Genomic DNA, 12,946 nt, shown 5'->3' with positions numbered 1-12,946 from the left:
CCTATCATTCTATCCCCTCAATTCTATATCCTCATTTGAGTTGTTTCCTGTATTCTTTCAATAGCTGAAAAAACTAAGTACAATGGTAATCAAGACATTGTTGGTTGTTGCTTATGAGGAAAGTCAGTTAATGTCTTCTAATGAGCAGGAAAATTAACTGTGAAATCATGGGTCCCAAGTAGCATTGGAGGCAAAGTATTTGGTTAACACATTTGGCACCGGTATCAGGGAGGCTCTCCCAGTTTTGTTAGAGGCTTGCTCTCTTTACAATGAAAAGTTTCCAGAAATTTGGTTGTGATCAAGCTGGCAACAGGAATAAACTCAGGAGGAGAACAATTGTTGGTGGAAGTGATAGAGGAAGGGAATTCCTGAGGTAACAAGGTTCAAGATTAAATTTATTGTCGTATAATAAATATGGTGTCATATCACAAAAAAATGCCTTTTATGTGCTGTAAGGCCGACAGATTAACCATCGGCAGAAAATGCCTGAAGGATCTCTTACCGTCAGAGAAAGAGAAGCAAAGGGGAGATCCCCCCAGAGTGTCTGTGGATCACCTCCAGCACTCCCACAGCTTCTGCAGCCACACAGAGACCAGTCCAAACCATCGGCAACCCAAGCTCCAGATCCCAACCTCTGATACGATTAGCAACAACTCTTGAGGGGCCAAATAAGCCCGTTCAACTGATCTACAGAGAAAACAAGAAAAATATTATAATTTGCCCTGCCCAATATTGGATCCTGTTTAGGGCAGGCTTGGTCTGGTAGAGAAAGCATCAATACACCCCTTGAGGGCATAGCATAAAATCCCATGTTGCATCCTGATGACATCCTGAAGATATTCATATTTAATGAGGATTCTGGCAATTTAGGTCAGCACTCCTTACTACCTACATTTTAAAATTGCAGTAGGTTGTTTTGATGCAAGAAAGGTGGAAAGCCCCCTTCTTCAATTCAACTGCATACCAACTCTGCTCCTCTTCAATTTCCTCCATGGAAAAGTTAAAATCAGCTCCCCACTTTTATATAACCACCAGGAGGGCAGTAATAAAATGAAAAAAAAAAACACCACAGAACCAGAGTATGGACAAAAATCAATTGCAGCCCCTTCACTTCAAAGCATCAAAAGAAGTGTTGTCTCTTTTACACATGTATAGTCAACAAATATGTTTTCCTCTGACTCTTGTTTGATGCAACCTTCTCTGGACTGAAGCACATTACGTAAATTGACTTATTTTGTTCTCCTACCAGGATTCCACTAATATCACACAGCAGCTGGGTTAATGCAAGCAAGCTACTCCCTGTTTTTAGGTATAGACAATTTTTTTGTTGAAAGATAAGTGACATGAAAATTTTGTACGTCAAGTACTTGTCAAAGATTCTTAACTTCTGCTGGAAATCTTGGGTAATATTTAAACAAAAGTTACTTGTATTGTTATTGTGTGTGTTTCTCCCTATTCCTTTTTCCACTAAAGTTCAACTTTCGTGGAAATTAACAGTAATATTATTTTCGCTGACATGAATTTTCAGTCCCTTTATTTTTGAAGAAGATACCTTCTGTTCTTTTTCTTTTATCTTTTTTCACTGAAAGATTGAAAGATCACAGTGGTAAAATTTGTAAAAAACCCATTTCATCATGTTAGTTTTTATCCATTGTCAGTAAAAAAAAACAGCGATTTCAGTGATGTTAAATTAGAAATGTTAAAGTTCATGTGTTTGTGTGTCTACTCCAATCTCCAGTTGATATTACTTGAAGGAACTGTTGCAGTCAGAGGCACATTTGCATATGTCGCCCAACAGGCATGGCTTTTTAATGCATCTTTACGTGATAATATCTTATTTGGAAAAAGTTATGAAGAAGAAAGGTAAGAATTGTTTATGTTAATTATATCTTCATTGATTTTTAGGGAGACAGTTGCACAAATGACTGAGGTTCCTAATTATTTAAAGTGAGTTCAATCATTGAATTTAGGCAGTGTCTTTCTGGTGAATTCCATTTTTTTTTCTAATCATTTTTGGATAGAATTGTTCATAATCTGAAAATGTAATTTTTTTTGTATTGTATCAGAAGTGCATGAAAAGAATGTGGGACCCATATTTAAAACATATGGGTTTGAATATACTCTAATTTTTTTTTAAAGGCACACACCATGGTATGTAAATAATTGACATTTGTAAAAGGCTCCGTTATTATGAGGGGGTAGGGGTAGGTGGGGTTTTTTTGTAGTTGGATGGTGGGGTGGGAGTAGGGGTAGATTACTAATCTATTACTATGTATTTTACAAACAATGAAATGTAATATGGGGTTTTTAATATATAATTTTGTATTTTATATTATATAAATAAAGTTTTCAAAAAAAAGGAAGTGCATGAAAAATTAAAAAATCTGCCCCTATTGATCTTGGAATTCAAACATCGGTAGATGTTAGAATTCTGAGACACGTAGAAAATGCTGGAAACACTCAGCAGGTGTGGGAAGAGAAACAGTTCACATTTCAGGTCTGAGAGAAAAAAAAACGTTAATTTTCAGTGTCAGAGATGGTGGGGGTGGGATGGGTAGAAAGAAGGGAATATCTTTGAGAAAATGCACCCAAATGACTTCATGTAGCTGTTAGAAGAGCAGTTGGGATCAGATTAGGCTTAATTGTCTGAGTGTTCCCGGCATTCTCTTTTTCTTCATCTCCTATTGATCAGTCTGCCAGTAAATAAGTAAGAGAAGCCGTGGTTGAATTTTGAACATACTTCTGAGACTTCACTATAGGAAAACATGAAAGCATTTCGCTCCTTCCTATTCTCTATGTTTAGTGTTCTGAGAAGGTTATATTTATTTAATGTTATTTAAATTTAACAGTTGAACCATTCAAGTCATTTCACAAAGAAAACCCGTTTTTAAGAATATATTGAAAGCCAAATATTCTCTAGGTTGGGAATATACTTGACTTTGGAAGTTAATGATTTAAAAAATTTTAAATATATAAATTTAAATTAAAACATATAGCACAGTAACAGGCCATTTTGGCCATGAGCCCATGCTGCTCCAATTACACCCAATTAGTGTTCAGACCCTGTATGTTTTGAATGGTGGGAGGAAGCGAGCCCCTGGAGGAAACTCACGCAGACACAGGGAGAACATACAAACTCCTCAGAGACAGCATGGGATTTGAACTCCGGTCCTGATTGCTGGCGCTGTAACAGCTTTGTGCTAATCGCTACACTAACTGTGCCATCCCTTAAATCCCTTGCACTATAGCATTGATGTGATGCAATACAGCAGGAAGAAGGGGCAAGGCATACAATAAGGATAATAGGTGGGTACAGGTAGAAGAGAAAAAGCTGAGCAGTGAAAGAGGGGAGAATAGCTCTCTAATAACATTGGTGTTATCCTTCATATAAATACTCATGCATTCTCACTATTCCTTTCACATTGGAATGTCGTGCCATGGTAAATCAACATCAATGTTTAAAGTATTGTTAACTGCCAAAAACAAAAAAGAAATGTGTTTTTTTTTAACATTTTTAGGTATAATAGTGTATTGGACGCTTGTTGTTTGCATCCTGACATAGAAATGTTACCTTCTGGCGACATGACTGAGGTAAAAAAAACACAATGTGAAATTCTCTGACTGGACAGGACATACTGTAAGTTCAAAGCTTCCATTGATTACAATGTAGAGATTTACTAAAGGCAGCACAGGTCGGTGCCTGCAACATCAGGCATATTCATCCACGTAAACAGGAAAGGTCCTAAAATTTAAGAGAGTAGTCCACAAAAGCATTACAAAATCACTTCCGACCTCTTGCATTAACTTGGTTTTAAATGTTCCATCATTGGTAGCCAGGATTTCAGCTGTCATGACCACAAAGCTCTCTAATTTCTTCCCTTCTCAGTCTGCCTCTCCCTCTGTATAATTCTTCAAAAATAAGACCATAAGATGTAGGAGGAGAATTAGGCTATTCAGCCTTTGAGTCTGTTCTGCCATTCCAATCATGGCTGATGTATTTTTTTTTTAACCTCTTGACCCCATTCTTCTGTCTTCTCCCTGAAACGTTTCACACCCTTATTAACCAAGAACCTATCAACCTCCATTTTGGGGCAATGAATTCCAATGAACTCCACAGATTCACCACCCTCTGGCCTGAAGAAACCTCCTCATCTCTGTTCTAAAAGGATGTCCTTTTATTCTGAGGCTGTTCCCTCTCATCCTCGACTCTCCCAAATACTGAAAATATATTCTCCACATCCACTTTCTCCAGCCCTTTCAATATTTGGTAGGTTTCAATGAGATTCCTCCTCATCCTTCTGAATTCTCGCAAATGCTGTCCCAGAGCCATCAAACGCTTCTCAAACATCTCTGAAATCACTTCTGGATCCTCTCCATTCTTCTTGAGATACAAGGCCAAAAGTGGTTCACAAATGTGGTTTGAGTAAGCATTATAAAGCCAAAGTATTACATCCTTGATTTTACATTCTAAATACTTTACGGTAGCCAGGATCATGTTTATGGCCTTGTGCCAAAATATTATGCAACGGGGCGGCATTATTATTGACTTCTCTGGCTTTTGTTAAGCCACCCCCCTCCCAACAACTCCTTCCCCGTCTTCTTTCCCTAACCCTGTCTCTACCTTCCATCTCCTTTTGCACAAACGTGATAAATTCTTACCTCGTCCATTATTAGATCCAATTAACAATTTTTGTTGATCTGGATTCCTCCCCGAGCCAGCATTGTCTGAATTCTGAGACTTGCTGAGATTTCCTGCTTCTGGCTTATTCCTTGAAGAAGGCCTCAAGCCCGTATCATAGGCGATATATCCTTTGTCTCCTATAGCTGCTGAAAATACCAGCTGAGTTCCTCCAGCATTTTGGTGTGTATTAGCCATATTTAACTGTTTTTTTATGTATCCTCCGACTCCTCATCCATCTGTCACCTCAAACAATGAATGTTGTCATGGACAGAGGTACAATTGAACGAGATGATGTCTCTCCCAGTGACTCCAAAAATTACACCAGTTACTCCTGATAATTAAACTGCCAAATCAATGAAGAAAGTCTTGTGTTGACAATCCTTTTTCTCAAAATCTTTATTGAACTGATGCATGTTTTTGTAGTTTTGGTAGTCAAGTTATTAAATAATTAAACTTTGGGAGCTCCGAGTTATACCAAAACACCTGAAAACAATGAATTTATATGTCATAGTTACGTCTGGTATTTGTAATTTTATGGTTCACCTCAATTGATGGAGGTCTACATTAATAGTTTCATTTTATTAAATAATATTTTGAGCCAAGTGAAACTCATTGAATTCCTTTATAAAATTAAAGGATTGTTAAACGCTATCCAATGTTGAAAAGTACTCAATGTTCTCAGGTTTATGAACTTCAGAAGTTACTTTGATTTCCTTACATTCACAAATCTTCACCATAGATTGGAGAACATGGTGCGAACCTCAGTGGAGGGCAACGACAACGGATTAGTCTTGCACGTGCTCTATACAGTGATCGAAATACTTTCCTCCTGGACGACCCACTAAGTGCAGTAGATGCCCATGTTGGAGCCCACATGTTTACAAATGCTATTAAGAGAGGAATGAAAGGGAAGACAGTTCTCTTTGTCACTCATCAGCTTCAGGTAGGTGTGTTTTAATTAAATCTAGAAATACTGTATATATTGTGGGCAAGTTTGAAGAATAAATTAATTCAAATAATACCGATCAGAAATACAATTTTCACTTTGTGACCATGGAATCATTAAAATTTGTAGTATAGAAGGGAAATCCTTGTATTCTTGCTGGCTAAAAGAGCTGTGTGAATGATTCCACTTTGTGTCTCTTGTCTCTCCAATCCCTGTAAGTTGCAGTTTTCACTTTAAGCATTCAGCAGGTTTTCTCCAACTCTCTGTGGCCTAAGCTGACGTTCTGACATAGATTTCTGTTTTCTCTCAAAGGCTATATTTTCACATGGTTTCACTCAACTCTCAGATTTAAATTCAAATATAAATTAAGCTGAGATATCAATAAAGATATGTGTAGATAGATGAAAAACTGATGTATGTTTTTGTGTTTTTTCTTTTCAGTATCTAGTAGATTGTGATGAAGCGCTGTTCATGCGGGATGGATGTATTGCTGAACAAGGCACACATGAGGAGCTAATGACTCTTCATGAAGACTATGCTGCGCTATTTAATAGCGTGCAGCAAGTTGTAAGTGTAACACGGTGAGATGACACACAAACATGATAATAACATGGAAAAAACCATGGTGGAGGAGAATAATCCAGACATCTAAGCCTTTTGTTGTAGAATCACAGAATAGTGCAGAACAGATGATCTATTGATTCTGCTCCAGCTTTCCCAAACAACAGTCCAGTTAGGTTCCACCACTCCCCTTCATTCTCATATATTTTGGATGTATTTCTCTTTCAAATAGTTATTCAATGTCCCTATTACGGCAGCCGTCATATCTATATACATCGCTCTATTCGGTTAAAAAATTAAAATCCTGACCACTCATTGAGAAAAAAAGGTGTTTTATGTTGTGGCTTCTGATTGTTACGCTAATCATCTAAAACTGTGTCTCCTTGCCAATTAGTCTTAAATTATTAGAAAGATTATTCTATTTCCTCTCTCATGATTTTAAAACATTTGTACTCCTGGAAGATGGAAGCGCTGCCAGAGCTGCTGTAATGGCAGCGCTGCTACTGGTGTGGACGAGTGGAGAGCAGAGTTGCAGAGCTCCCGCAGGGTCCATCCGCCCAAACAGACTGCCGTCAGCCCTGTACAGGTCTTTAAATGGAACCGATGGAGGTTTTAATTAAAAACTCTACAACCGGCACAGTGGCTGCCTGTGATTGGCAGCAGCCATGAGGAGTTGGAAGACTCTGGGGAAGCAGAGGACAAGCGCAGCACACCAAAAAACGGAGAGCAACCCCCTTTTGAGAGGGTAAAGCAGAGGAGCTGACCTGCGGGATGGTGACCACTGTGGCAGCCCATTGAGGGGCTCTGCGGTTAAAGAAACGCAGAGGTGGGGGGCAGTTGGTGACTCGAGGCAAGGGACCAACACAGGCTGCAGACTAGTGATGACTGTGATCAAAGGACTCGCACCAGGATGGACTGTTGGAGACTGGCTGAAGAGTAGCTGAAGTGGTACCAGGTGTCAGAAATAGGATATGAGAGGGTCCCAAGGGAATTGAAGGGTTCCTGATTATGTTGGAGGTTTGGATCTGGAGCTTGGGCTGCGATGGTTGGGACTGAACTATGTGTGGCTGTGGGAGCTATGGGATCGCTGGAAGTGAATTCACGGACAATCGGGGTCTCTGGGGGAACTTTCTTTTGCTTCTCTTTCTCTGTCTGTAAGGGGGGGGGGGTTCAGGCAATTTCTGCTGATGGTGAATCTGTCTACCTTAAGGCAGGTGAAAAGAAAATTCTGTGCAATATTGCTCTATCTTTATTACATGACAATGAATTGAATCTTGAATATTCCAACCTCCTTCATTCTGTGAAGATCAACTCTGGCTTCTTCAGACTGTCCACATAATGTAAAAACCTCAACACTGTCACTCATGGAAATCTCTGTGAAGTCATTTCCAAATTTTCTATATACCTCTGAAAGTGTGGTTTCCAAAACTGGAATCCATACTGCAGGCAAAACTGACTTCATGTTAAATGAACGTTCAGTATTATTTCCAAGCCCCTATAAATTACATCCCCTTTTTAAAATAAACCCATCACTTCAATGATTTATGCACAAACATTTCTGGTCTTGTTCTTTTTTTAAATTTTTTTTATTTTTCACATTGAACCATATCAAAATATGTACAAACGTTTCTCATTAAATATACACAGTGGCATTTTCCTCCTTTTTTCCCCCCTTCCCTCCCTCCCCCCTTCTCACCCCCCTCCAGAACCAATAAATGTTCAACATATACAACACAATAAAACCTTAAAACAATGTCTTCACACAAAGGAAAAACAAACAAGAAAAATGTATCATCTACTTTTACACACTAAATCAAATCGTTTTGTCTTCTTATCATTTTAGGGGATGGAGGTCCAAGGCAAGCTCTCTCTGTTATGTTCCATGTATGGTTCCCAAATTTGTTCAAACAATGTGACTTTATTTTTTAAATTATATGTTATTTTTTCCAATGGAATACATTTATTCATTTCCATGTACCATTGCTGTATTCTCAGACTCTCTTCCAATTTCCAAGTTGACATTATACATTTTTTTGCTACTGCTAAGACTATCATAATGGAACTATGAAGAATACAATAAGCACAAGGTTACGCATGATACAGTATAATTGGTTACATAGGTTATATATATATATATATATATATGACTTTTTACCCCCTCCATAAATCTTCGTCCGCGAAGCCAAGCCAAAGAAAAAAAGGTTATATATCACTCCTCAAAAATTAAAAGAATGGGATCCAACATTATCGGATAGGTGTTTTCGCTGTAAGAAGGAAATGGGAACAACAATACATACAATTTAATGCAATTTGGTAATTCATTTTTTTCCTTTCTACGTAGATCTTCTTCCATATATTAAGTAAATGATGCAATACTGGTGAGCTTTTATATTGCACCAGCTTTTCATCCCACTTATAAAGTATATGTTCCGGTACCTTCTCCCTTATTTTATCTAGTTCTGTCTTAGTCCAGTCTGGTTTTTCTCTCTTCTGGTAAAAATCTGATAAATTCCTTAATTGTGTGGCTCTATAATAATTTCTGAAGTTTGGTAACTGCAAACCACCTTGGTTATACCTCTCTGTTAATTTATCTAGCGCTACCCTCAGTTTCCACCCTTTCCACAAGAATTTCCTTATTCTCTTTTGTTCAACAAAGAATTTCTCTGTTAAGGGAATTGGTAACGTTTGAAATAAGTATTGTATCCTTGGGAACACATTCATTTTAATGCAGTTCACCCTCTCTATCAATGTTAGCGGTAGTTCTTTCCAATGTTCTAAGTCCTCCTGTAATTTCTTTATTAATGGTTGATAATTTAGTTTGTACAAGTGGCTTAAGTTATTGTCTAACCTGATCCCTAGGTATCAGATTGCTTGTGCTTGCCATTTAAATGGTGATTCTTTTTTAAGTTCTGTATAATCCGCATTACTCATTGGCATCACTTCACTTTTATTTGCATTGACCATGTACCCCGATATTTCTCCATATTCCTTCAATTTCTTATGTAATCCTTTTATTGATATCTCTGGTTCTATGATGTCATCTGCAAATAAACTGCTTTTATACTCCTCCTTTATTTTTATCCCTTTTATTATATTTTCTATTCTTATCAGTTTTGCCAATGGTTCTATTGCTAAGGCAAACAATGAGGGGGATAATGGACATCCCTGCCTAGTTGATCTACTTAATTTGAATTGGATCGATATATATCCATTTACTATTACCTTTGCCAACGGTCCATTATATAATGCTTTAATCCAATTAATATATTTTTCTGGCAGATTGAACTTCTGTAATACTTTAAATAAGTAGTTCCACTCTACCCTGTCAAAGGCTTTTTCTGCGTCTAAGGCAATAGTCCCCGGTGGTTTTTTATTTCCTTGAGCTGCATGAATTAGATTAATAAGTTTACAGACATTATCCACTGTTTGTCTTTTCTTAATAAATCCAGTTTGATCTTATTTTACTATTTTTGGTACACAGTCAGCCAATCTGTTTGCTAATAAACTCACTATTATCTTATAATCTGAGTTAAGTAGAGATATTGGTCTATATGATGCTGGTGTTAATGGATCCTTCCCCATCTTTGGTGTTACTGTAATTATTGCTGTCTTACATGAGTCTGGCAAGTTTTGTGTTTCTTCAACCTGATTCATTACTTCCAGGAGAGGAGGAATTAATAACTCTTTAAATGTTTTATAAAATTCTATTGGAAATCCATCCTCTCCTGGTGTTTTATTGTTCAGCAGCTTTTTTAATATATCCTGTACTTCCTCTATTTCAAATGGTTTTATCAGTTTGTTTCATTCCTCTTCTTGCAATTTTGGCAGTTCAATTTTAGCTAAAAACTCTTCTATTTTATCATCTTTCCCCTCATTCTCAATTTGGTATAATTGTTCATAAAATTCCTTAAAGTTTTCATTAATCTCTGTTGGGTTATATGTGATTTGTTTGTCCTTTTTCCTTGATGCCAATACAGTTGTTTTAGCTTGTTCTGTTTTAAGTTGCCAGGCTAATATTTTATGTGTTTGTTCTCCCAATTCATAATACTTTTGCTTTGTTTTCATTATGTTCTTCTCCACCTTGTTTTGTATTTTTTTGTCCACCAATTCTCTCTTTTTCTTTATATTGTCCCTTTTCACAAGTTCCTTTTCTATATTATCTCCCTTTCCAACTGCTCTATTTCCCGATTGTAATCCTTTTTCATCTTAGTTACATAACTTATTATCTGTCCTCTAATGAAGGCTTTCATTGCATCCCATATTTATCTTTCACCAATTCTGTGTTTGTTTCAAAATATGTTTTAATTTGGTGTTCAATAAACTCTCTAACTTCCTGCCTTTTAAGTAGAATGGAGTTTAACCTCCATCTATATGTTCTTGGTGGGATGTCCTCCAGTTCTATTGCTAATAGCAGGGGTGAATGATCTGAATATAGTCTAGCTTTATACTCAGTTTTCCTAACTCTCCCTTGAATATGGGCCGACAACAAAAACATATCAATCCTTGAGTATGTTTTATGCCAACTCGAATAATATGAATATTCCTTCTCTCTTGGGTGCTGCCTCCTCCATATATCCATAAGTTTCATTTCCTGCATTGATTTAACCATAAATTTGGCTACTTTATTCTTTTTGCTTGTCCTTTGTCCAGTTTTATCCAACAATAGATCCAAATAAAGGTTAAAATCCCCTCCTATCAATATATTTCCATGTGTGTCTGCAATCTTCAAAAAAATATCTTGCATAAACTTTTGATCCTCTTCATTAGGTGCATATATATTAAGCAAATTCCAAAATTCTGAGTATATCTGACACTTTATCATTACATACCTCCCTGCTGGATCTGTTATTTCCTCTATCTTAATTGGTACATTTTTGTTAACTAGTATGGCTACACCTCTAGCTTTTGAATTATATGATGCTGTCATTACGTGTCCTACCCAGTCTCTCTTTAATTTGTTTTGTTCCACTTCAGTTAGTTTCCTGCACAAATGCTATATCTATTTTTTATTTCTTCAGTAAATTTAGTAGCCTCTTCCTTTTAATTTGGTTATGTATTCCATTAATGTTTATAGTCATATAGTTCAACATGGCCATTTTATATCTTGTTTACACCTCTTTTCAGCCTCCTCGCCACCTCCACCCCCCTTTTTCCCATTTTTATCTTTTAGTTTTCCCTTTTTAAACTCAATGTATGACAACACATTTAAAACATAAAATACTCCAACAATTCCCACACCCAATAATACCTTAACCACAAATGCTCACCCCCCTCTCTGAGTTACCCCTTATTCCTTGCTGGACAACCACAACTCCCCTTTCCATTTGGTTTGCGATCTTGCTCGCAAGCGTCAACTGATTTTGCAGTGAAGGTTATTCTCTCCTCCCCCAGCCCCACCCAGCAAACACTTTTTTTATACATATAACAAAGCTCTCTCTTTTATCCCCCCCTTCTTCCTTCCTTCCCTTCTCTTTTCCATCTTTAGTTCTTTACATATACATTATTTTTACTTTATATTATTACATTTTATATATAATTTATTGCCGGTCTTCTTTCTTGTTACATCTCTTCATCTCTTCTTCTGTCCTGCAAACGTTCTGCGAATTCTTGTGCTTTCTTTGGATCCAAGAACAGTCTATTTTGCTCCCCAGGTATAAATACTTTAAGTACGGCTGGATGGCTTAACATGAATTTATAACTTTTTTTCCATAAAATTGTTTTCGCTGTATTAAATTCCTTCCTCTTTAAGAGTTCAAAGCTTATGTCTGGGTAAAAAAATGTTTTGTTCCTTATATTCCAATGGCTTATTATCTTCTCTAACTTTATTCCTTGCCCACTCCAGTTTATTTTCTCTTATCGTATATCTTAAAAATTTTACTAAGATGAATCTTGGTTTTTGATGTGTCTGTGATTTCGGAGCTAGTGCTCTGTGTGCCCTTTCTACTTCCATTTATTCATGCAATTCTGTCATTCCCAAAATCTTCGGGATCCATCCTTTTATAAATTCCTTCATGTCTGCGCCTTCTTCACTCTCCTTCAGGCCCACTATTTTTATGTTGTTTCGCCTACTATAGTTTTCCAACATATCAATTTTCTGAGATAACAACTCTTGAATTTTTTTGTCGCTTTCTTCCATTTTTTCTCTTAAATCATTTACTTCTAATTCTACAGCAGTTTCCCGCTCCTCCACATTTTCTACTCTTTTTCCCTATTTCTGTCATGACCAGTTCTAACCTTTGCATTTTATCTTCTGCTCTTTTCATTTTTCTTTTTAATTGCACTAAATTCTAATGATAACCATTCTTTTAATGATCTCATTTGTTCTTCAAAAAAGGCTTTATCTATATTTTGTCCATCTGTTTTACTTTCTATTTTCCTGTGAAGATCTTGGTCTTCTTCTTCCTCTTCTTCTGTATCTGTACCTATGTTTGTGTCTTCTTCTTCTCTTCTTTGTATCTGTGTCACTTCTGCTTTTTCTGATGAATTACTTCTATGTCTTTTTCAGGCCTCCTCTTGCTAGGCCTCTTGCTGTTGGTCTCCTTTTGCGGGGTGTCTGTCTGTCGGGCCTCCTGCTGTTGATTCTCTTGTTGTCAGTCACCCTGCTATCGTTCTCTCTCGTCTGGCTCCTCGCTCCTTTCATCGCCGCTATTTTTATCCTCCAGCTGAGCCCCCTGAAGCCGGGCGTCCCTCAGCTGGTCACATTGTAACTGCCTGCTCCTCGGCTGAGCCCTTCTCCCACTGGTGTTCACTTTTTCCTT

General features: G+C 37.2%; 1 protein-coding gene across 8 annotated transcripts in view; it reads left to right on the top strand.

The window, feature by feature from the left end:
• Nucleotides 1-12,946, top strand: part of LOC138740516 (ATP-binding cassette sub-family C member 5-like) — a 110,713-nt gene that overhangs the window by 47,019 nt on the left and 50,748 nt on the right. For 7 of the 8 annotated variants that reach the window (XM_069893276.1, XM_069893280.1, XM_069893278.1 and 4 more), the window contains 4 exons: nt 1,739-1,863; nt 3,519-3,591; nt 5,421-5,624; nt 6,069-6,194. In XM_069893276.1, the coding sequence (XP_069749377.1) occupies nt 1,739-1,863; nt 3,519-3,591; nt 5,421-5,624; nt 6,069-6,194 (528 nt within the window). Of the gene's footprint in view, nt 1-1,738; nt 1,864-3,518; nt 3,592-5,420; nt 5,625-6,068; nt 6,209-12,946 lie in introns of those variants that run through there. The other variant, XM_069893282.1, reaches the window with a different exon arrangement.

Source organism: Narcine bancroftii, chromosome 8 (genome assembly GCF_036971445.1).
Source record: "Narcine bancroftii isolate sNarBan1 chromosome 8, sNarBan1.hap1, whole genome shotgun sequence".
Lineage (NCBI taxonomy): Eukaryota > Metazoa > Chordata > Chondrichthyes > Torpediniformes > Narcinidae > Narcine > Narcine bancroftii.
This window is presented reverse-complemented; position numbering and strand designations above follow the sequence as displayed.